Source organism: Phaenicophaeus curvirostris, chromosome 4, assembly GCF_032191515.1.
Source record: "Phaenicophaeus curvirostris isolate KB17595 chromosome 4, BPBGC_Pcur_1.0, whole genome shotgun sequence".
NCBI classification, from domain to species: Eukaryota; Metazoa; Chordata; class Aves; order Cuculiformes; family Cuculidae; genus Phaenicophaeus; species Phaenicophaeus curvirostris.
The window spans coordinates 1,062,239-1,085,200 of record NC_091395.1 but is presented as its reverse complement, the minus strand read 5'-3'; the positions used below and the strand labels follow the sequence as shown (position 1 = coordinate 1,085,200).

The 22,962-nt window shown below is 46.6% G+C and overlaps 2 protein-coding genes across 2 annotated transcripts; both read left to right on the top strand.

Moving 5' to 3' along the window:
• The first annotated feature begins 7,590 nt into the window (after positions 1–7,590).
• Positions 7,591–9,639, top strand: LOC138719525 (interleukin-8-like). The gene is made up of 4 exons (XM_069854830.1): positions 7,591–7,720; positions 7,949–8,084; positions 8,760–8,843; positions 9,411–9,639. Exons 1-4 carry the CDS (start codon positions 7,657–7,659, stop codon positions 9,439–9,441), a joined length of 315 nt encoding a protein of 104 aa, XP_069710931.1. The 5' UTR covers positions 7,591–7,656; the 3' UTR covers positions 9,442–9,639.
• A 9,732-nt stretch (positions 9,640–19,371) lies between these two features.
• Positions 19,372–22,633, top strand: LOC138719683 (interleukin-8). The gene is made up of 4 exons (XM_069854983.1): positions 19,372–19,559; positions 20,319–20,454; positions 21,193–21,276; positions 21,862–22,633. The coding sequence occupies exons 1-4, from the start codon at positions 19,499–19,501 to the stop codon at positions 21,890–21,892; spliced, it is 312 nt and encodes a 103-aa protein (XP_069711084.1). The 5' UTR covers positions 19,372–19,498; the 3' UTR covers positions 21,893–22,633.
• Positions 22,634–22,962: the final 329 nt, after the last annotated feature.

Below are 22,962 nucleotides of genomic sequence, written 5' to 3'. Positions count from 1 at the left end.
ACTGCCAGGTCACTTTCTTTTGGAGTTAAAGAACTTGACCACTTTTTTCCAAGTACCGGGGTGAACTGCGAAGGAACCAGGAGCTTAGGATGTGAGGAGTCTGAATAATGCAAATCATTCCCTGGGCTTTTCAGTTTGAGACAGGAACAAAATGACCACATGAAGGGAAGAAGAGGGAAAGCCAGCGACAAGAAAAACAAGTTTGGATCCCCTGAAAACCACTACATTTCTGCACAGCATGTGCTGGAGGTGCTGGCCTTGCTCTTTTGCCTTGAGGAGCAGGGGCAGGTGGGAAGACACAGGAGCTGGGCTCGGCTCCCTCCTCCGCTGCCCAGAATCTGTAACAACTGCAGGAGAGAATGGAACCTCCTTATTTGTGCCTGTTAACAGGGGAAAACAATCGCAGATATTCCAGAACAAGACATTGCAGAGCAGAACAAACATCAGCTGTTAACTGCAAAAACCACACCAGGCACTCAGCAGGGCAAATATTTAACTGTCAATAAATGAGCAGGAAGGAGTTCCCAGGAAAAGGTTGTCTGCTTGAAGGCAGCTCATGCTTCCACAGGGTCTGGCCAGCAGGACTGCACCAGCAGATTCCTTGGCGTGTGTTTGTTCCATTTGGGCCTCCAGTTCAGCACTTGCTCAGGGGCATTGCCAGTGTCAGGGGTCTTTGTTTAAGGAGCTAAAAGCTCCACCTTGATTTCAGGCAATGGAAATGTATGAACAGTCTGCTCAGCGTTCCTGCTCATCCCACAAGGAACCAGCTTCCCACACACCAGGACAGGCCCTCCTGGATGAAACACGCTGCAGTTCCCTTCCTCGCCAAGCTCTTCTCTCTTCACCTTTTGTTCCCTCAAGTGCAGACAAGATGCTGCACGTAAGCCTGCCCTACACGTACACCCTTTATCTCCACTCCTACCTGATTTTTCCTTGGCACAGCTGGAACTTCGGAAATAAAGAACACCTTGATGATTTCCGCACAGGAATTTGAGGCCAATACACTCTCTTCTGTCTCCTCATAGTTGTGGTGCTTCACACCATCTCACCACCTCTGATTTCAGGACCTTGTTCTCTTCAGATTTAGACCCCATGCTGAAGCGTGACCCCATTGATTTTCATTTATCCCCGATTTACACTGGTTGGTGGGTGACTGGAATTGCGATACCCATGCAGCACAGGTCTGTTAATTCTGCTTTGCTTTGCAACAGTCTTGGAAATACAGCAGCTTTGGAGAAACTGTCATCACTTTACCCTCCTCCCTCTCATAGATAAAGACTACCCAGAAACCAGACCTCTAGTCTGGGCAGGGCTGAGGGGACAGAAACCTGCAGGAGGAGGCCAGAGAGTAAAGGAGGGAGCGTGAGTGAATGCCGATCCAAAGTAATTCATGTCTCCAGGCCTTGCCTTACTCTCAGCCACTGCTTCTGCTCCATCCTGCGAGCCTGGGACTTGTCACACTGAATAAAGTATTTGCTTGAGTAATTCTTTGGTTTGTGCATTGTGCTAGCTTTTCAGTTACTTCGGATGATTAATGAGAAAAGGTATTAATTGAATATGAGAGACGACATGTGGTGATACCATCTGAAATGATGGAAAGTCCCTGAGCAATCCCACAGCCATTGTTTATATTAGTGAACCCAATGCAATTATTAAACCACTGGGGTCACTTTTTCTTTGAAAACGTTGCTGCCTGTTGAGAAGCCTGCACATCCTGGTCATGCTCGGGCAGCATCATGTCCCTTGTTGTTCCCTTCTTCTTTCCACCCCAGTGCTACTTCCCTTTTTGGAGATGACTTCATTTCCTCTGCAGTTACCACACAGACAGGAAAACCCCAGGAATACACAAAGGCAGATATTTTCCATCAAACGTGATCAGTGAACGGCTTCTGATCCTACCATGAATAGGCCAAAGGGTGCAGAAAGGAAGGGCTGCAATTCTGGATTCTCTTGGACTGCTGGGCACTGTGATCAAAGTCTGAGTCAAGCACAAAGGCTCGAGGCTCGGGGTCTTGGCTGAAGTGGCGTTAAGGAAATACAGCAGTGCAGCTGCAAGGTGGGGAGTGTGAAATGCACAGCACTAGGATCCAGAACAGCAAGTAGGGCAAGCAAAGGGAAACAGAGTTGTTAACAGAACATTTAGGACAGAGAGAACAAAGTGGTGGTGGTGATTTGAGGTGTGTGCATAGAATTATGGAATGGTTTGGATGAGAAGGGACCTCAAAGCCCATCCAGTCCCACCCCCTGCCATGGGCAGGGACACCTCCCACTGGATCAGGGGCTCCAAGCCCCATCCAGCCTGGCCTGGAACCCCTCCAGGGATGGGGCAGCCATGGCTTAGGCCAGGGGCTCACTACCGTCACAGGAAAACATTTCTCCTAGGATCTCATTTCAATCTCTCCTCTTTCAGCTCAAAACCATTCCCCCTCATCCTGTCCCTACACTCCCTGATCAAGAGCCCCTCCCCAGCTTTCCCGGAGCCCCTTTCAGTACTAGCAGCTGCTCAAATGTTCTCCAGGCTGGGCAAAACCAACTATCTCAGCCTGGCCTCATATGGGAGGTGCTTCAGCCCTTGGATCATCTCTGAGGCCTCCTCTGGACTCACTCCAACAGTTCCATATCCTTCTTAAGCTGGGGACTCCAGAACTGGACCCAGGACTCCAGTGGGGTCTCACCACAGCAGAACATGGGGGCAGAATCCTTTCCCTTACCCTGCTGGCCTGTGTGTTCCATGATTGTGCATCAGTGCTACAGACTAGGAGAAGTCTGTCTAGAAAGCTGCACGGAGGAGAGGGACCTGGGTGTGTTGGTTGACAGCCGACTGACCATGAGCCAGCAGTGGCCCAGGTGGCCAAGAAGGCCAATGGCATCTTGGCTTGTATCAGAAACAGTGTGACCAGCAGGTCCAGGGAGGTTATTCTCCCTCTGTACTCAGCACTGGTGAGACCGCTCCTCGAATCCTGTGTTCAGTTCTGGGCCCCTCACCACAAGAAGGATGTTGAGGCTCTGGAGCGAGTCCAGAGAAGAGCAACAAAGCTGGTGAAGGGGCTGGAGAACAGGCCTTATGAGGAGCGGCTGAGAGAGCTGGGGGTGTTTAGCCTGGAGAAGAGGAGGCTGAGGGGAGACCTCATTGCTCTCTACAACTACCTGAAAGGAGGTTTTAGAGTGGAGGGTGCTGGCCTCTTCTTCCAAGTGACAGGGGACAGGACAAGAGGGAATGGCCTCAAGCTCCGCCAGGGGAGGTTTAGGCTGGACATTAGGAAAAAATTCTTCACAGAAAGGGTCATTGGCAGTGGCAGAGGCTGCCCAGGGAGGTGGTTGATTCACCTTCCCTGGAGGGGTTTAAGGGACGGGTGGACGAGGTGCTAAGGGACATGGTTTAGTGTTTGATAGGAATGGTTGGACTTGATGATCCGGTGGGTCTCTTCCAACCTGGTTATTCTATGATTCTATGATTCTATGATTCTATGATCACTGGAGCCCTTGCTCATGCTGCAGGGAGATCCCCATGCCAGGTCCTTTCCAGACAGAACTTGGAGGCACTTTTCCTGCCCCTAAACCAGCGATTTCATCAGCAGTGAGGTGGAAAAAAGTACTCACCAGCATAGTTGTTGCAACTGCGCTGCTCTGCAGCCAGGCTCACGGGCCACACGCGGAACACAGGAACAGGGGATCAGCACCTCTTGTCATGGGAGGAAGTGGCCCTGCGGAACAGAGGAGTTCTGGCTTGCATCCTACTTCTCAGAAGACTTTGTGCAACTGCATGACTAAGGGATGCTCCTGTGTTAAAGGTCTTGTACAGTGACCTTTGTAACACCTGCCCAGCAGAGGACTGACTGGTGCAGAAAAAGCGCTGCACTCCATGCTCGGTGCTAATACCAAGGATAAACAGAATCACAGAATCACAGAATCACAGAATAACCAGGTTGGAAGAGACCCACCGGATCACCGAGTCCAACCGTTCCTACCAAACACTAAACCATATCCCTCAGCACCTCGTCCACCCATGCCTTAAACACCTCCAGGGAAGGTGAATCAACCACCTCCCTGGGCAGCCTGTTCCAGTGCCCAATGACCCTTTCTGTAAAGAATTTTTTCCTAACGTCTAGCCTAAACCTCCCCTGGCGGAGCTTGAGGCCATTCCCTCTTGTCCTGTCCCCTGTCACTTGGGAGAAGAGGCCAGCACCCTCCTCTCTACAACGTCCTTTCAGGTAGTTGTAGAGAGCAATGAGGTCACCCCTCAGCCTCCTCTTCTCCAGGCTAAACAACCCCAGCTCTCTCAGCCGCTCCTCATAAGGCCTGTTCTGAAGAAGAATTCATCAAAATGAGTTCAGCTTTCAGAACTGCATATTAACTAAAAAAAAGAGCATGAATATTTTTATAGAGGCTGACCTAGACACTGTGGAAGTGCATGAGGATGAACATGTGTCTCATGGCTGCATTTCTATTTACAGCCATTTATTCCATCTCTTTCTTATGGAATCGTAGAATCATGGAATCATTCAGGTTGGAAAAGACCTCTCAGCTCATCCAGTCCAACCATCAGCCCAACCACACCGTGTCTACAGAATCATGTAATGAAGTGCCAAGTCTACACATTTTTTGAACCCCCCCAGAGATGGAGACTGCACCGCTGCCCTGGGCAGCCTCTGCCAGGGCTTCATTACTCCTTCAGTAAAGGAATTTTCCCTAACATCCAACCTTAACCTCCCCTGGTGCAGCTTTCCTCTTGTCCTATTGCTTTTTACGTGGGAGAAGAAACCAACATCCAGGTCACCACGACCTCCTCCCAGAGGAGCTGCAGAGAGCAATGAGGTGTTTCCTCAGCCTCCTCTTCTCCAGGCTAAAAAGCCCCAGGGCCCTCAGCCACTCCTCATGAGGCTTGTGCTTAAAAGCCGTGCAGCGTGCCAGCTGGCAAACTTAAAATCTTGGGGGGGTGGTCACTACCTATTCAAGAAGTAGCGGAAAAGGCACCTACTGCTGGTATCTGTAGCTGTTAGTAAGGTCTCTGCTTGCCTCAGGCGAGGTCCACAGTAGAGACAGTGACACTGCCTGAACACAGGTGACACTGAAGATCCAGGCTGCTAGAGAAGAAGACAAAGAACTGGAGATGTTTTCCCTTTGCAGATCAAAGGGGTTTGCATGCAGAGCCACAGAAGTATGAGAAAATAAGAGGAAGAATTTGCCTACAGGGAATCTAAAGCTCAGCAGGACTGCTCTTTCCTGCTGAGCCGAGTATTCCCTAAATAAACCCAACAGGAGCTGTCACATTCACTGACTCAGCCACTCAGCTATTTCCAAATCAACTTTTGCACGTTTGGATGTAAAATTCCAGGCATGAGTCAGCATTGCTTAAGATACTGCTGAGCAATTGCCGAGTGAGATGTGGACAGAGCAGAGCAGTGGGTTCCACAGGGCGAAGGAATCCCCTGCTACTCACGGGAGCATAAGGAAATGTGAAGGTCCAGGTCACTCAAAGTCAAGGAAAGTTGGGGAGCAGCATACACAAAAATGACCTGAGAGGCTCCAATTTCTCACTTGGGCACCCCAAGCTCTCTCCTGATGTGGAGCCTCAGTCAGTGGAATTAGCAAGCTTTTCTGTCTGCAGTAGTACCTGCAGATCCATCCCAGCTAACCAGTTTGCCAGGTGACTCAGTACACACTGAAGTCAAAGACTGGACACAGGACCATCTGCGTTCCTGTGGGCCATATATTGCTGGCACAATCTCATTACCTGAGAGGCATAAGGCACTCATGCCAAGAAAACTGGAGCTTCACAATAACTACTTATGTCTCCTAAGATAAAAACAGCGTTTATTCAGCTGACGATACTAGGTACTCTTTGCAACAGTCATACTTAAAGCTTAGGAATTATATCTTCAGTCAAAGACTGCGTGCATCGGACATTCAGCAGCATTTAATCCATCTGCCTCACATTCCCCCAACAAGGCCCTTGTCAGTGAAGTGAAAGAGCAGCTCCTCTCTTTCACCCACATCTCATGAGTTTACAATCAACCGTGTGATCTTTTTATCTATGGTTCATCTTTTCCAGCTTCTTGTAACCACTGAAGGACTTTTCTTTTTGCGGACTGTGGCTTTTTTTTTCTTTTTTCCCGCAAGTCACGTCTTCCTCTCACTACCTCTTTAATCCCAAGTCAGACCACAGGCTCCAGAGCCCTGCTCCACTCTCCCCATTGCTCCACAGCAAGATCTGCGATGCTGGAATCATTATGTCATCTGTCGTAGAGGTCTGATACCTTAGCCCTTTCTTTACCTTTGAGCAGTTATTTACAAAAGCTTCCAGCATTAAGTGCTTATGTCTAACATTGGTTAATCCTGCTGTGTTCACTGTAAGCTGAGAATCTACAGAAGAAGCAGGGGCTTAAATCCATAGTTACACATCTTATTACCTGTTGAGAACACCTTCTCTGTTTATAAAGTTGACTGTGTGAGCTCCAGGCACTGATATCTGCAGTGACAGTAAGGGAATTTCAGCCTGGCACACAGAAATCGCTGTGTACTTCATGACAAGTCAGAGAACAACAAAACTATATTCATCCATACCTAGTCCTGTGCTTCATTCCTTTGACTGTCCCCGTTAACTGGCAGAAGAATAATAACAGATCCTTTAATGTTTAACCAAAAAAAAGCCCCCTTCTGTTTTAGTATTGTTTTATATCGATAATAAAAATGGTTGCACTGACTTTATCTAAATAACCCTCCTTCACGCTCCCTTTTCCTTTAATTTTACCAGAATCACCTCTTTACAGGGTCAGATTTCAATTTGCTGAAGTGCTTCCCTTCATTTCAGATGCAGAATCCTGCAGCACCTTTGAGAATTCTTCTGTACCTGGATTCAAAGCTGCAACCAGGTAAGAATTTTGGGCTTCAGAAGAAGCCCACTTAGTTAGGCAAAGCAATTTATCATGTCATCCTGATAACCCATTTCATGCGCTGCCAGTGGTAGGACAAGGCCAGCCTGGATTCTCCTGGTGATTTCAGTGCCGCTCAGTTTTACTGTGTCAAAAAGTACTGCAAGCAGTTCTGCAGTGTGGAAAGGGAGGTGTTTAAAAAGGTGATTGTACATAAGGACAAGGGGGGCTCATGAAAGTCCAGCCCCAGCACCTCTGATTTCTACAAAGCATCAGCTCCTACTTTTATCACGTCTAAAAATGAGAAACGATCACAGTCCAGAGACACATGGATGGGAAATCACTGATCAAACGCCTTCTGCCAGAAGTGGGAATCTACAATGATTAATCTAAGAATAGACAAAGCTGGGGGGTACAGAAGGAAATCCCTACCAGAAATGGAGAATTACAAACACATACAGGTGCCACAAAGATAAGAACAGGGCAGTTCTGTACATATTCTGTGTTTCTAAACTTCTTTAATTAACAGAGTGTTTCCTGTTAATGAAAAGCAACTTCATGGTCATCGAGGGAAAGGGGTTTACCCGTACCCCATGACTCACTTCAGCATCTGACAGGTTCGGAGTTTCCACCACAGTGACCCATTCATGATGCCAGAACACTGAGGGGAGCATATAAACCCAGCCGGTGCCAGAGCAGAGGCACTGGACAACCCAGAGCTGCCAGAGCTCACCTCACTGCAGAGCCAGGCCAGGACCGCACGAGGGAAAAACATTCCTGCACCATGATGGGCAAGGCTGTGGCTGTTGTCCTGACTCTTCTCCTGATCTCAGCCCTTGGAGCAAAAGGTAAGGACATTCTTCCTAGAGCTCTGCTAACAGCTGGGAGTGTAAATGCTGACTTACAAGCACAGCAAATAATAACTATTTATGGTTGGACTTGATGACCTTAAAGATCTTTTCCAACCTCAATGATCCTGTGATTTGATTCCAACACCCTAAGCAAAAAGAAGATGTCATGCTTCCCGTGGAAGCAGTGAAACAATCCACCTTATTCTTTTTCTTCTTGTGTTACAGGCGAGGCCCTGCCACGCTCTGCGATAGAGCTCCGGTGCCAGTGCATAAGCACCTACTCCAAGTTCATCCATCCCAAGTTCATCCATAACGTGAACCTCATCCCCAGCGGACCACATTGCAAGGACGTCGAAGTCATGTAAGTGCTTTTGCAAACTCCTCTCAATGAGTTAACACGGAGGAAATGAGTTTAACACAAGGGATGATTTAAGTGTGCTCTGAAGGATGTGATAATCCAGCAGGCATGGCTGCTCAGTGCAGGACAACAGCACTCCATGCTCTTACAAAGTGCTCTGTGTGTTATAAGCTGAATGTTAGGGTTTTTGCCAATCTCTAATTCTTAAACAATCCATGCAATATTTCAGCCTAATCCCACAGCCATCAGGCAGCAAATAACTTTCTGAAGCTCTGAATTCCACCAGCACACGAGAAGAGAATTAAACTCACAGAGCCATGCTGAATGAGTGATCGCAACACGAATTGTAACAGCAAGGTCAAAAATATGGTCACACTCCTACCTATGTCGATGACAAGAACTACCGTTAACACACAAATCATGTAACCTGGGCACAATTTCAGGGCTCTTACTGTAACAAAATCCCTATGGACTGGGCAGTAGTTTCTTTCAAACAAACAGATTCAAAACGATATGAAACCATTTAAAACAAACAGCTTTATGTTAGGCTACAGCCTTAATTGATAGAGCTTAAGGCAAAGGGAAAGATGTATCCCGGGAAGGGTGTTAGGAGAGAACAGGGAAATGGCCTAGGAATTCACTGAACAGACTTTTTCTCTTTCTTTTTGCTTTGTGCAGAGCCACCCTGCACGATGGCTCAGAGGTGTGCCTGAACCCCGCTGCTCCCTGGGTGAAACTGATCGTCAAGGCGATTCTGGACAAGTGAGTCCCGTGTTCCCAATGAGCAAACCTATGTTTCAAATGCTTGAGCAAACACACACGGCGTGAAGAAGACTCTGCCTCCTCAGGCAGCTGCTACCATTTGTGTTCCTGAGCTGGGACAAACACTGCGATAGCTTTGAGCTTTAACTGCAGTGCTAGGTCCGATCCTGCACCCCTGAGTTAATGCCAGCTACATCTCGCCTCTGGCACAAGCATCATCAGACCCTCCAGCTCAGGGGCTCAGGAAATCCAGGCGTCTGAGTGCTTCTCTCTTGCCTGCAATGGTATAAAGCAACAACCAGGTTTTCAAAACTAATGGCACTTAGATGCAGGGGAAATGAGGCCCAAGAGGTGTTAGGGGAAACATGGAGCTATGGGAGCCACTGATACTGAGTACTTGTGACAAAGTCACAGTGTACCAGTGCCCCTTAAGTTTGGTAACAGCTTCTAAGGGGCTTGGACACCAAAGCACAAGCCCTTCCTGGAGGATCTCATCTGAGTCAAGTGAGCAATGACTATTCCATGGACAAGTTCTAATCGTCTCCTTCATGTTTCCCCTCTTTCTAGGGCAAATACCAAACCAGTGGCAGTGTCTTAAGACAATGAAGAAAAGGGTCCTAACGCTTCCAGGAAGGCAGAAAAGGGAGAGATGCTTATCCTGCTTCTGCCCTGCTCCTCCTGCCTCCTGCTTTCACACCTCCAACAGCATCGAGTCTGCATTCCCTCCTTCTGTAGGCAGCTGACAACGGCACTTTACATCTTCTCAAGAGGTCTCCTAATGTAGAAGAGAAACCACTGACACTAGAGAAAGCTGGCAGTGGCTTGTGAGGGGAGATGGAAGTGGTTCTGAGCCAGTTCTGCCCAGTTCAGCTGGGTCAGCGCAGTGCCCTCTCGGCACAGCTGTCACCAAGGGACACCTACACTTTTTGCCAGCAGCTTAGTAAAACAAAGACCGTCAAGTCCTGCACCCAGGCCACTACCTCTACGAACCAGCAACTGACTGCAAGACGGGAGCTCACGGAATCAGGAAGCCAAATGCCTGAGACAGGAGGGATTCTGCCATCATTTCCAAGCTGTTATTTAGTGAGAATTAGTGCTGTGAATCTATAAATGTATGTTTGAATGCCATCTTTTTGTTAGAAAAATGCACTTTGTTAATTTATAAGTTTTTAAAATTTATTTAATTTTTTTAAAATATTTATTTATTTTTGCATAAGAATGCAGTTGGTCTTCACTATTTATTTATTTGTGGGAATATTTATATTTCTGTTCCTAATAAACACTTGTTGAAAAGTTTTCCTGTCTATATCACATGTTATTTTATAATTTCCTTGTTGAAACACAGAACTGAAAAAGAGGATGCATTTTCTCTCACTTTCTATCATGTAATGGCCTCTTGGAAGGGCAAGTCGTGGCCGAGGTGTGGGGACAGCTAATTACAAGAACAAATTCTTGCCTCTGGTGAGCACAGGTGATTTCCAGTAGGAGGTAATATAAAAATTATTTACCTTCTTCTTCTTTTGCCCAATCCAGTGTTTTCAGAGGTCTGGGTGATACTATTCACCAATAGAAGACAATGAACAAGTAGTGGTTGGTGCCAAGACCGTGGCAGTGGAGGCGCTCAGCCGGGATGTCATCTGGGAGTCTGGCACCAAACAAGGTTTCTCATTAACTTAAATGAGCACGAAACCTGATAAACATTGGGGAAGTCACTGAGCGTCTTCCCTAATTCCGACGAAGAAGGAGGACTACATTGGGAAGGGTCCTAAGAACCAGGGCCCTGAGCATATAGCATCTGCTGTGACACAGCGATTGACAGCAAAGTGACTGGAATATGAGCAGCAAACACTTGGGAAAATGGAAAGGATGAGCCAATGGTTTGATATTTGGTTTTGTTCTGCCATCTCCAACAAGGAGCCGCTCCGTGTTCTGCATAAACAGCTCATGTTTGCTCCCAGTGCAAGACAGAAAGGGAGTTTCTGGTACTGTTTGAGCAAGATCTTGTGCAAAATGTCAATGATTCCAACCTCACTTTGTTCCCTGTCCCCATCCCTAACCCTGCTGCCCAGCGCTGCACTTCACAGCCTGCCAAACCCCATCCTTGGAACGTGAAGGAGGGAAAGCTACCCAGGGGGACGGGCTTTGTTGAGGCTTGTCTTACAACAACGAGCTTTCCTCTTTTCTGAGTGGTTTTAACAAGTCAGCTTCTTTCAGGGGTCTAATATGGAGGTACACATGTCAGGAATACCAGCCGGGGATGGGGAGAGGTGGGGAAGAACCACTTTAGATGCCTGCTTGTAAAAGAATGTGTGTATCTTAAAGACTTGGCACCACTTCCAGTGCTACGCAGGTACTTACAGTAAGCATGTGACCTTTGGCACAAGCAAAACCCCAGTCAAGTTACCGTGAGCTGAATCGCAGCCGATGAAGGCTTCTTCCCAGAAATTCTTCTGCCCAAGCCATCAGCAACAGCTGCGCTCCCAGGATCGCAGGCAGGACACCCGCACAGTGGCTGAACCATAACCCTCCTTCTCCACAGTTCACCGGTCACCAGTGGGATGGGGTTCAGAGGCTGGCCAGAAATGATAAAATACTGCATGTCTTTTCCCTGTCACTCACACAATACCTTTCTGGGGAACACAACAACCACCCTCATGCTTCCAAAATCACCTTTCAGAGGCTACTCAGAGAAGCACTGCAGCTCTTCTGGTTTGAAGACTGCCTTTGGTAAACACAGGCTCTTCTGCCTTTCTGCTTCTGCCTTCTGTCTCTAGAAAGCTGAACTCGGGTTCATTGAAATTCCATGAAATTACTGATTCTCCTGGCAAATGTGTTTATATCAAGACACTTAGCAATCAAACCAGCTGTGAAGCAATTACTGATCTCAGCCCAGTGGGCAGAAGCCAGACACCAGTGTGTCCACCTCTCCTGCATACAAAGCTGAGGCTCTCATTCAGCAGGGTCCTGCTTTCCAAAACCCAACTGTCTTCCTAATTTCAGTTAAGTATTGAAATCCACACAGACAGCAAGTTTTATCAGCTTGGTCCAGGTTCTTGCCCCGAGACTGCCTTCTCCCACCTCACAGTAGTAAGGCTATCGCATATCCCAATGACTAAACCATGCACGCTCTGGAAACGGATTCCTGAGGCACACGCGAAAGGTCTCACTGATGACGTGTTTATCCTCTGGTTCAAACACTTGTGATTATTCTGCATGCATGAGGGCAGAAAGAAAAACAAGCAAGTGCTTGTTTTGATCAGGGGTATTGGCAGCTCCTATCATCAGGTCCTCTCTATTTTCATGTTCTGCACGAATTACATTTTCAGTAGAGCTTAACTGACCAAGATGACAATGCCTCAGCCTTTCAAGCTCATTCTTCCCTGTTCAGTGACAAGAGAGTTTTGCAGGACAGAACTAAGCACCTGAAACCCTGCTAATGACAAAACCCTTTTGGAGGACTACAGAGACCAGCCATGCCTTGCCTTCGTAAAACACAAGCTTAACAACTCCACCAGAGTCATGCCAGAATAGCATCTGCAGGACTGGGATAAACATTTCCTATCATTATCCTGGGTTAAAGATTTTGCACAGGCATTTAAACTCAATGCAAAGAGCTGGACAGAAATTCTACATTTACAGAGGAGAGAAAGCCTCTTTATTTGGGGTTGAGGGATGCCTGGTTATGCTCTTTGGATTCCCAAGTGCAAGCCCGGCTTTGTAGCTTAAAACCAACATCACAAGGAGAAGGGCAAATGAGAAGGGATAGAGAATAATCACAATCTAAAGAAATAATCGAAGATAGATAGCAGCAGAAGGTAGGGAATCCTGAGGTGCCAGTGAAAGGACTGTGCAGAGATTTGGGGTTTGGATGCACCACTCGTATCAGGAAACCTGGGTGCATGGAGCCTCACACTGTGCTGGAGCACAAAGTCTGACATGCCTCGAGTTATTATTGCCTGTGTCGGAACTGCACAAGGAGCAGCTTCCCACGGGATGAGCGTGGACTTGCATCGGACGCTCCATGTGAGCACCAAGTCAAAGATAGGTACACTTCATTTAAAGTCACCTCAGGAACTCCTCACATGAATTGGATAATGCAGGAGGGAGCTGGCAGGGGTTTATGCTTTCACTGTGGTTTCACAAGCAAACAACACCTGCACGGTCATCCCCTCTGTGCAGCCGTGCACATCATCAGCCTCACCAGTGACCGGCAATTGCAGCTGGGTTGGGTTTAAGAAAAAAAGAACTTCCCAGATTTATAAGTTCCTGGAGATCTGCTGAACTGTGACCAGAGAGAGAACAGAAACCACAGCAAAAATTCAGCAGGCTCGTTAAAAAGCCGACATGTATTCATCTGGATGTACCCACAGCACAAGCAAGCACAGGTGGACACCTGAGCCATCTCTGGTGAGGAGCTACCCTGGGTCTACTCGACAGCTCAACATCACTGCCAGCCCTGGGGCAGCTCAAAGGCTGCAAGTTAATGCTTCCAGAAGGAAATAAATTCAAATTAGAGATACTAAATTACTGTGTTACTTCTGAAGGGTTATCTGTTTTGCTACAGTTTCCTATAGGTAGGGAGATGCAGGAAGAGAGACATCTATATGCATATATACACAGAGAAAAACAGAAGTTTAGAAGTTATATTTCTGAAGAAAAGAAACATTACTGATTTTAATAGAAGGGGAAATATTTTGCTATTTATTTTCTCTCACTTGACACTATAACAGACCACATTTTTTGCAGCCTGTATATTTATCATGTTGAACATCACCGTTCAAGGGTCCAGGAGACCACTTGTAAGACTGAGCATGTGTTCAGTGTGTTAATTCCCATTTCATTGATTACTAACTGCTTTCTACAGTCACAAAAGGTGTTAAAGAGGCTTTCTCTTATGATTTGCTCCAGGTTGTTTATGCCTGGCAGTATAAACCTGGTTCCTGAGGACAGAAAGCACTGTGGGCAGGTTCTGGCAGCCCTCCCCAGCCAGAGACACGCAGTCAGAGCAGGGGAATAGTGAGGCAAAAACACCCTGACTGCTCTGTGGAATCTGATCCTCTGAGCCCCAGGGTGTGTGAGGGGACCTGGGATGTGGGAGGAGATGGAACATCAGCCTGCAGACGGACAGGTAGGGAACACTCAGGATGGTCTCCTTCCCTTTAGGTACTGCCCTCCTCTAGGACCCTCACACAGATCAACTCTGGACTCCAACCCCAGTTCAAAAGCTGACTGAATGCATCAGTTGTTCCTTCTCACTGCTTCCCACAGGCACTGGTGAATAGTAATATGCGACCTACCCCACGGATCAGCAGCTCGCATGCAGAACTGATCTCATTTATGATTCTAAACCAGCTGATTGTGGTTTTGCCCATATTCTATAGCAGGTTCTCTACCCATGCCCAGCTGGGTGCTGCCAGGAACAACTTCACCTCTGCACAATCACTGTGGTGACCACACTGCCAGGGCACATCCAGGCTCCAGGTGTCGAGCGGTGCCACCTGCGGCTGGAGCAGGGGGCCAGGTGACAGAGAGCCACGGTCTGACAGCCAGGGATGAAGGCGTGACGTACACTACGTCCACTGACCACTTCTAATTTGGTCTGAAGTTCCTGGCACAAACTTCCTAAGTCCCACCATGTGCTTCCTGCCGCCACTTCCATATCTTATTTCTGCACTCCAAAAACACTTCCTGCCAAATTTGTAAAAGAGAAACGCAACTGAATCAATAGTGCAGCCTTCCCAGAGCAGCAAAGCCCCAGCTGTGGGTCACTAACCATTCCTTGTCGCAATCAGTCCCTCCTCTGGTAATGCCAGGCAGAGCGTCTCTATTCTTAATGTGAATATTTGTCAATATTTGCTTGCATTTTATGTTAATATTATAATAAACATTGATGATTTCTTCTCTATTATTATGCTCCCTTACATTAACATCATTGGTGAGCTCTTATGTTGAATTGTATCAAATGAAAGGTCTCATTTAAGGGACAACTTGTAACTGAAAGCTGCCATACAGAACTGACTGATCGCAGACAGAGCTGAAACACGCATCATAAATCAACTCGCAGCCTCATAAATACCCACCTATACTGTTACCTTTATAAATACATAAATTAAAAGGCAAATCAACAAAAAAGCTGTGTTGTGGATGGAAGTACCCTACACATGCAATTTTTATGATTACACACACACAGGGTGAAGTGTAAAATCCCCGAGGATGTACCAAAACATGGCATTCCCAACAATCCCACCTCCCAAGAAGACTACATTTGTATTAACTGGCACAACTGGGATGCGATAAGGCAACAGTAAACAGTGGTAGCAAGGCAGCCAAGGCTGCCAGGAATTCAGATAAGGCTGAAGAAGACAAAGGTGTAATTTGTATGAGGTTGGAAGGATGCCGAGAAGCCTGTCAGGATAAAAAAATATACGAGAGGGAGCGCAGATCTGAGAACAGGAATGGGTGACAGAGAGGGAGCTGAATTGAAACCGTCCCAGCCAACTGCACAGTTATGGAACAACAGCAGGAAGGGAGAGACAAATGGCAACAATAAGAAGAAAAGGTTAAAATCACGCCAGTGCGAATTCCAACCCCCTCCACCACAGCTCAGATTAAAACCTGATGGTACCTCCAGAAGACTAGGGTGGGATCTGGGGTGATCCTGGTGGCTGTGCTGGCAGAAATCAGCCCTTGTTTCCCTCAGGCCCCTCTGCATACAAGGCTCGACCTGTCATCAAAGCAGGAATCTCACTGGGGACACAGGTGTGTGGCTGAGGTGGGTGGCAAGGGATTAAAGGCTCTGCAGTGAACACAGTGAGTATGGCAAAATCAACTGCAAAGGTCAATTTATGGTTCCCAAGCAAGAAACCTGTATAGGGTCCTTGCTTTGCAGTTAAAGAGCACCAAGAAAATGTTCTGGGTTTCACTAATTTGAACAAATATTGCTGGCACGTCCAGATGGCAGTGGAGGGCTTTTGGTCCAAGTATTGATCCTGGCCCTGCTGAGATTTGGGAAGCCACAAGTTTCAGTCACGGGGCTGTACTTATCGCTCAGGAAGCTCCAAGATGGTCACATTTGTCCTCACCAAACACAATGCTTCGGTAGGTAACATACACCCAACCACTGCATGTGGATTATATCTCCACGGAATCGTACTCTATCCCGTAATACATAGCATGTGGGCGCATCAAAAGGAGGAAAAGTGGTGAACAGCTGATGTAAATGCCTGCACTGAGCTAGAGCAACATTTCATTTGCCAAATCTCAAAAGACCTGTTTGGACACGAAGCAAAGCATTTGACACTTTGAAATTCATCCAGTTGAAGCCCCCGAAGCCATCGTTATCTCTGTTGGGAGTGGATGTGTGTGCATGGGAACACTGTGTGAATCCATAGTGATAGAGGAAACCGATCACTATGTAAACAAACACTTTGATCTGTGTGTGTAAATTCTCTGTGCTCACTGGCTGTGATGTTAACTTTTCTGTGCCATTAACTATTCACAATGATTTCTCTAATGATCACAATGATTATATTGTAAGCTGTGACCAACACCTATCAGAATGAATCTAACTGTAATCAACTTCTCCATCCTGGTCTGACAAACCTCCTGAAACAAGCGCTAGAAACCCGACAGAGGAGTCTTCTCACAGCCCATCAGGATGTGGGCAAAATACATGGAATGCTGAAAACAGACAAAAGGGACAGAGAATGCTGATGGTGGTAACTCCTCGTTGGCCCAGGCCAGATGAGGTCTTGAGTAGCCTGTTTTAGTGGGAGGTGTCCCTACTCATGTCAGGGGGTTGAAACTGAACGGGTTTTGAGGACGCTTCCAACCAAAACCATTCCATGATTCTATGATTCTATACGTTGCCACATTTCTTCCTAACGTCTAATCTAAATCTTCCCCCTTCCAATTTAAAGCCATTCCTCGCCATCCTGTCACTCCAGGCCCTTGTAAAAAGTCCTTCCCAGGCTTTCCTGGAGCCCCTTTCAGTACTGGAAGGCCACAAAAACGTCTGCCTGGAACCTTCTCTTCTCCAGACAGAACAATCCCACCTCTCTCTCAGCCTAATCCATATCCTAGACACTGCCTGAAAGCATAGGCCTGGGAGATATGCGCTTCCCTTTTCAGCAGCCTTTCAGCAGTCAGACTGATTGCACAACCATTGTTTTGTTCATTACAAGCACGTTTTGCACAGCGCTAAGCATGGAAGGCCTCCGCTTGCGGCGGTATCAGCTCAGTGACGTTATCCTTCAAAAGGAGCAGCAATTCCATTCGCACAAGTCAGCCCTGTTGGCTGGTGGGAAAACACACACTGCCAAGGTCAGACAATGGATTTGGCATTCCTGTAGGCAGGGGCTGGGACAAGATCCTGAGCAAAGCATTGAAGGGATGGAGGGAGAACCTGGGCGAAACAGGGTACTCCCAGGAATGCAGGTGAGGAGTGCCTGGCTTCGAGGCTTGGATCTCACTGCTCAACCCTTTTATGCCACTTTTGGCTATGTTACCCCCATTTCCCATTGTCCCGAGGAAACTGCTTTGCAACAGAAAGAAAGTGGAGGTAGTGGAGCTGCTTGAGCTCTTAGAAAACCTAGTGGATTTTTCTTTCATTACCAACATCCTGCTCTTGTAGAGAGATGCTTGCTCCTAGCTCAAGGGCAGGCTTAATCACAGAGGTGGAGCAGGCTCTCGCCTTCCCATTTGACCTGGGGATTTCTGCAGCTCCGTTAGTGCCCGCTCAGGAAACAGCTGAGTCTAGTCGGAAGGAGGACAAGGAGTCAGTGGTTTTGCTCGGGGATTTGAGGGGGAATTTCCTCTTTTTGCCTCGGACATTTCAATGCACACCAAAATTAGATAATAAGGCTGTAAATAGTAACTAGGAAAAGTGGGACTTTAATCACATTTTAATAACCCTCTGTGTGCATGTATGTAGAGACAGACAGAGAGAGAGAGTGTGAACCTAAAGAGTTGCTAAGACCTCATTCCAAGTAAACTGGTTAAAGCCCCAACATCTGTTGGAGCGAGTCCATAGGAGGCCATAGAAATGATCCAAGGTCTGGAGCACCTCTGCTAGGAGGACAGGCTGAGAGAGTTGGGGTTGTTCAGCCTGGAGAAGAGAAGGCTCCAGGCAGACCTTAAAGGAGCCTCCCGTACTGAAAGGGGCTCCAGAAAAGCTGGGGAGAGACTTTTTACAAGGGCCTGGAGTGACAGGATCATCCTGTCAGCTTTGAAGGGGGGAGATTTAGATTAGATAGTAGGAAGAAATTCTTCACTATGAGAGTGGAGAGATACTGGCCCAGGTTGCCCAGAGAAGCAGAACACACAATGCATCCAGCAGGCATGGTAAAACATAACCTTCAGTACCTGGTAAAAGTCCTCTTATCAAAGATAACTGAGGTTTTACGAACCCCTCAGAGCAGTGGAGAAGCCCCTCTAAAGATCCTCAGAGCACAGAAACACGAAGCTTTGAGGTTGGAGATGACAAGCAGCAAAGTCATCATGGTTAAAAGGACAATGTTTCTACCACATCAGAATGGAATGGCTCATCCTGGTCACTCATTCCAGATGGATTAGAAACCCAAATCTTCACTTAAGCAATACATTAGCTCTTGGGCCCAAGCCTTCCCATGAAGCTGCCCCCCTCACAGGGCAAAGTCTCTACCAGCCCCAAAAAATAAACACTCAGCGTTCTGCAGCAGGCACTTCTGGAGCAGTGCCCATGGTGCCAGGACACTGGGTGTTCCTTCCCTGGGCTGAGACCCAGCATCGCACACAAAGCTTCCTCTGTTTAGAATTCATTCATGTGTAACATGAAAAATGCAGACATTATTTTTTTCAAACCATATGGAATTTGATATCTGCTTCCTGCAAGAACCTTGGAATGCTGCAGCCTTGATTCCTTTACTAGAACAATAAACAGTATTAGAGTTTAAGTCATTTACAGCCAGTATTAGCCATGAATTTACTTTGTAAGAGGCCACTTGGACAGGTGAAAAAAAGAAAAGAACAAGTCACTAACATCAAAAGTCACTAACATCAAAAGTCACAACATTAAGTCACTAACATCAAAATAATGCTGAGATAAAATCCTGACCCCAGTGAAAAAGCTTTGCAGCGATTTCAGCACTACCCAAGTTCCACTCCAGTGACTTAAAATCAGATAGGTAGAAGCTATCACTATAAACAGAGATAAGAATTCCATTCTCTCAAGTCCAATCTGGCATCCCTACAAGGAACGGTTTTTATCCGGAAGAAAAACATGAAAAGCTACACCAAAAGGTAACTGAAACCGTCAAAAGGGCCACCACTGGCTGAGGTGCATTAAAAAAACACAGCATGTACAGAAGTCTACAAAATACATTGGAATGCATATTGTAATTGATATATTTTAATAAATGAAAACATAATTTCATCCTGAGCAGAATAATCCCTCGTCATCGAGGAAGGAGTTTCACAAGAGTCATGTGACTCATTTTTACTGCATCTGGGAAATTCCTCTAACGCAATCTCCAGGCTCGCAGAGCACACTGCTAGGTGCAAACCCTATATAAGCAGAATGGGTCTCCCAGAGCAGGCACCAGCAAACCTCCAGGACAAGAGAGCTCACCGCTCCTCAGAACCAGAGCTACACCACCTCGCAAACCTCCTCACTAACCATGAACAGCAAGCTCGTGGCTGTCCTGGCTCTCTTCCTGATCTCCGCCGCTGTGTCCCAAGGTAAGTAAATCTCTCCCCGATCTCCAGGGCTGCAGCACTGTCCAGGCACCCACCAGGATGCTTGTCCTTGCAGAGCGGTGGCTTTACACTTCTTTCAGCAAATTACCTTCTTTTGAGAGGTTCTCAGCAACTCTTCAGTTAGAAATCGCCCATGTAGCCCTTGAACTGAAGAGTTACTGACATCTGGTGGGAAAAATTCTAAGGAGGCAACTTTCATGTGTTCTGTGTTCCACCTGAGGTGCACACAGCTAGAGACAGGATATTCTTCCCAAGCCTCTGCATCTTTCTCTCTCTTGCCACATGAAGAACAGATTACGATCTCTTATTTCCTACCTAATGATCACACTGCCTTGAGCAATGTATACAGCTGGGAGTGGAGAACAAGCAATATGAACATATAAGCAGGAATGAGCTTTGAATTAATGAAAAAAGCTAAGGCTCTGCCTTCTGAAGAGCTGCCAGCTTGTCAATCCAGACATTAAAATGATGCAATTAACTGTACAGTGTGATTGGTACCAGTAACCACAGAACACGTGGGTTTATTTAAAAGAGATGGGTTAATTCAGTTTTAAGTGAACTTGAATCAGCTCCTTGGGAAGAAATAAGCAACTGATGGTTACAGCAAGAGGATTCATGTGTCTTGGGCAAATCATAGAATTGTATTTGAGGATGTTGTTAGAACAAAGTCGTTGCGCTTTGTGTCTGGCACAGAGATGGCAGGACCACCCCTCAACCCCACTCTTCCTCCTCTGCTCACAGGTATGACCCTGGCACGGATGGGGACCGAGCTCCGGTGCCAGTGCATCGCCACCCACTCCAAGTTCATCCCTCCGAAATCCATTCAGGATGTGAAGCTGACACAGAGCGGCCCCCACTGCAAGAATGTTGAAGTCATGTAAGTAGCCCTGCAGGAGCCTCTCTCCTCTCCCTCACTCATTCTCTGCCACTGCAGGGGCTTTTACACGACACACAAGCACAGTCAGCAGGCTGATGGGATGTTGTCAGGTCTCTTTTTTCTTGTGAGAGAAATAGTTTTAAATAATACACCATGTTTTCCACAGTCTCTGTGTCCCTGGATGGATCATTATTTATCCGTACTGAGGCATATTGAGTATTCCTAGTGGTAGAACATCAATTTCGTTGACTAGTCAGTTCTTAAAACATGAGGTTTTTTACAGTTTGAAACTGTAGTTTAAACCCTGCATTTCTTAGGCAGGCACAACTCCCACTAAAACAGCCTCAGAGAGAAAATGAAGTTCCCACAGGCAGGTTTAGGGTGACAATGCAACTGATCTGGTCTTGAGTAGCACAGAGGAGGGATGAAGGTGCTGAAATTCTTATATTGCTAAAACACCTTTTTACCAGCATTGTGTAAGAAAGCTTTTCTGATGTAAACAAATTCAAACCAAGCACCCTTAGATATTTAGAAAGGCTTTGGGGGATGCATGAGTCCTTTGAGACCCCCAGTAGATTCTGGGTGGTTTTAGTCTCCTCAGCAACTAAGTGGCAAATTGAACCTAGATCAGATGGAATAAGTTTATACCAACTAATCTAAAACTGCAATTTTACATCCTATGACTCAAACAAATCCATGAAGGAGTTTCCTGATTTTTCTTCATTCCCTGTTTTGCAGAGCTACTCTGAAGGATGGCAAAGAGGTGTGCTTGGAGCCCACTGCTCCCTGGGTACAGCTGATCATCAAGGCAATCCTGGCCAAGTAAGTTCCATTCCTTCTCAGTTTGGGCAGCTGACTGGTAAACCTCCCCAGAAAACCAATTTGTAGGATTTCTTAGCAATACTTTCCATTTGCTCTTAATCAGATTTAAAGAACAAGGAAAAATGCTGCTTAATTACAGTATTAGTCTCAGTCTGTCTGACTGCAGCAGGGCCCTTGCCCAAGCCAGTACATCACTGCTAAATCTCTGAGTACTAGCCTCTCTGTCTGGAGGGAAAGGATCACCTGCGTGTTTTGTTTCTATTGAAAACAAGGCTTTACAAGATTCACCTTCCCCTTCCTTACAGCAGCATATGTTGATAACTCCTATTTCAGAGTTAATGAGTTTCTTGCTGTGAGCAAATGCAGAAACTCGAGCTGCAGCCGTTCCCCAGTAGGGTCCCAGCCACGTACACACTGGGATTTTAGAGGTTGCTTTCAAATCCTCGCCTTTATTCTCCTGATGCTTCAAGCCAGCACATAGAGCTGGCAACAGAGCTCTTGTCCTTACCAGTCCTGCAATGCTAAGCAATAAGAACTGTTCCTGAACCCTCTTTTAAACCATTCTCTTCCTTCACCTCCTCACAGGGCTCAGCTCAACTCTGACTCACCACTCTAAGGAACACCAGGAGGGAGAAAAGCTGGGAACTGCTCTTCTGCTGAGAGAAGCCTTTGGGGACAGCACCCTCTGGGACACGCACCGCCTTCCACCTCCTGCACCAGTGTTACCATGTGAATTATGGACTGTTTACTTTACATATTTATTTATTTAACTGTGTTTATTTAAGCCAGCCTGTCTGAAGGGTCAGTGCTGCCTGTGGGACAGGTTGCTTTCTGACATGGAGGATGCTGCATGGAAAAGCTGTTTAGCTAAAGGAAATGAAGAGCCTTTGGCAGCCGCTCCAGCCGGACACAAGCAGTTGAGTGCAATGCACTTACCCTAAGCCTGGCTATTTTGCTATTCTATCGGCAAACCGGCCATTCCCTCTGCTCCCCTGGAGTACCCTGGTATGTTGTGTCAACAACCCTCTCCTGAACTGTGAGCTCTCATTTTATGTACCCAATCCACGGGATCTGTAAGAGAGTAGGTCTAGTATTTATTTATTGTGTTATCTATGGTATTTATAGACATATTTATTGAGTAGTTTCTATATGAGAGAGGACAATAGTGATAATTTATTTCATTTCTACTGGATTTTCCACTCCTGCTATTAATTTCTTAAGAAATAGTCACCACCACACTGCTCTGTACAAGGATTTGCTGTATGTCTAATCAGCTACTGAATCAGCATCTTAGATACACAAGATTTACTTGTGAGAGTGTAATTATTCCTAACAATGTATTATTAAACGTTTTCTATAAGAAAATCCGTTTGTTATCTGCTTATTTCACATTTTCCTGGGCTTTATTTGGAAACAGCCTGCTTCATTTTTGGACATTTTAACTACTTATTTGAGAATAGCCTGCTTCAGGCTGAGAGAGTTGGGGTTGCTCAGCCTGGAGAAGAGAAGGCTCTGGGGGGACCTTGGAGCAGCTTCCAGTACTGAAAGGGGCTCCAGGAGAGCTGGGGAGGGGTTCTTGGATCAGGGATTGCAGAGATAGGATGAGGGGGAACAGTTTGAAGCTGAGAAAGGGGAGATTGAGATGAGAGTTCAGTAAGAAATGTTTACCTGTGAGTATGGAAATGA

Excerpts from the sequence above, each read along its gene's own strand:
- LOC138719525 (XM_069854830.1), top strand. The coding sequence starts at position 7,657 with ATGATGGGCAAGGCTGTGGCTGTTGTCCTGACTCTTCTCCTGATCTCA. Across the intron at positions 7,721-7,948 it reads CTCAGCCCTTGGAGCAAAAG|GCGAGGCCCTGCCACGCTCT; the intron begins GTAAGGACATTC and ends CTTGTGTTACAG. Across the intron at positions 8,844-9,410 it reads GTCAAGGCGATTCTGGACAA|GGCAAATACCAAACCAGTGG; the intron begins GTGAGTCCCGTG and ends CCCTCTTTCTAG.
- LOC138719683 (XM_069854983.1), top strand. The coding sequence starts at position 19,499 with ATGAACAGCAAGCTCGTGGCTGTCCTGGCTCTCTTCCTGATCTCCGCC. Across the intron at positions 19,560-20,318 it reads CTCCGCCGCTGTGTCCCAAG|GTATGACCCTGGCACGGATG; the intron begins GTAAGTAAATCT and ends CTCTGCTCACAG. Across the intron at positions 20,455-21,192 it reads TGCAAGAATGTTGAAGTCAT|AGCTACTCTGAAGGATGGCA; the intron begins GTAAGTAGCCCT and ends CCTGTTTTGCAG.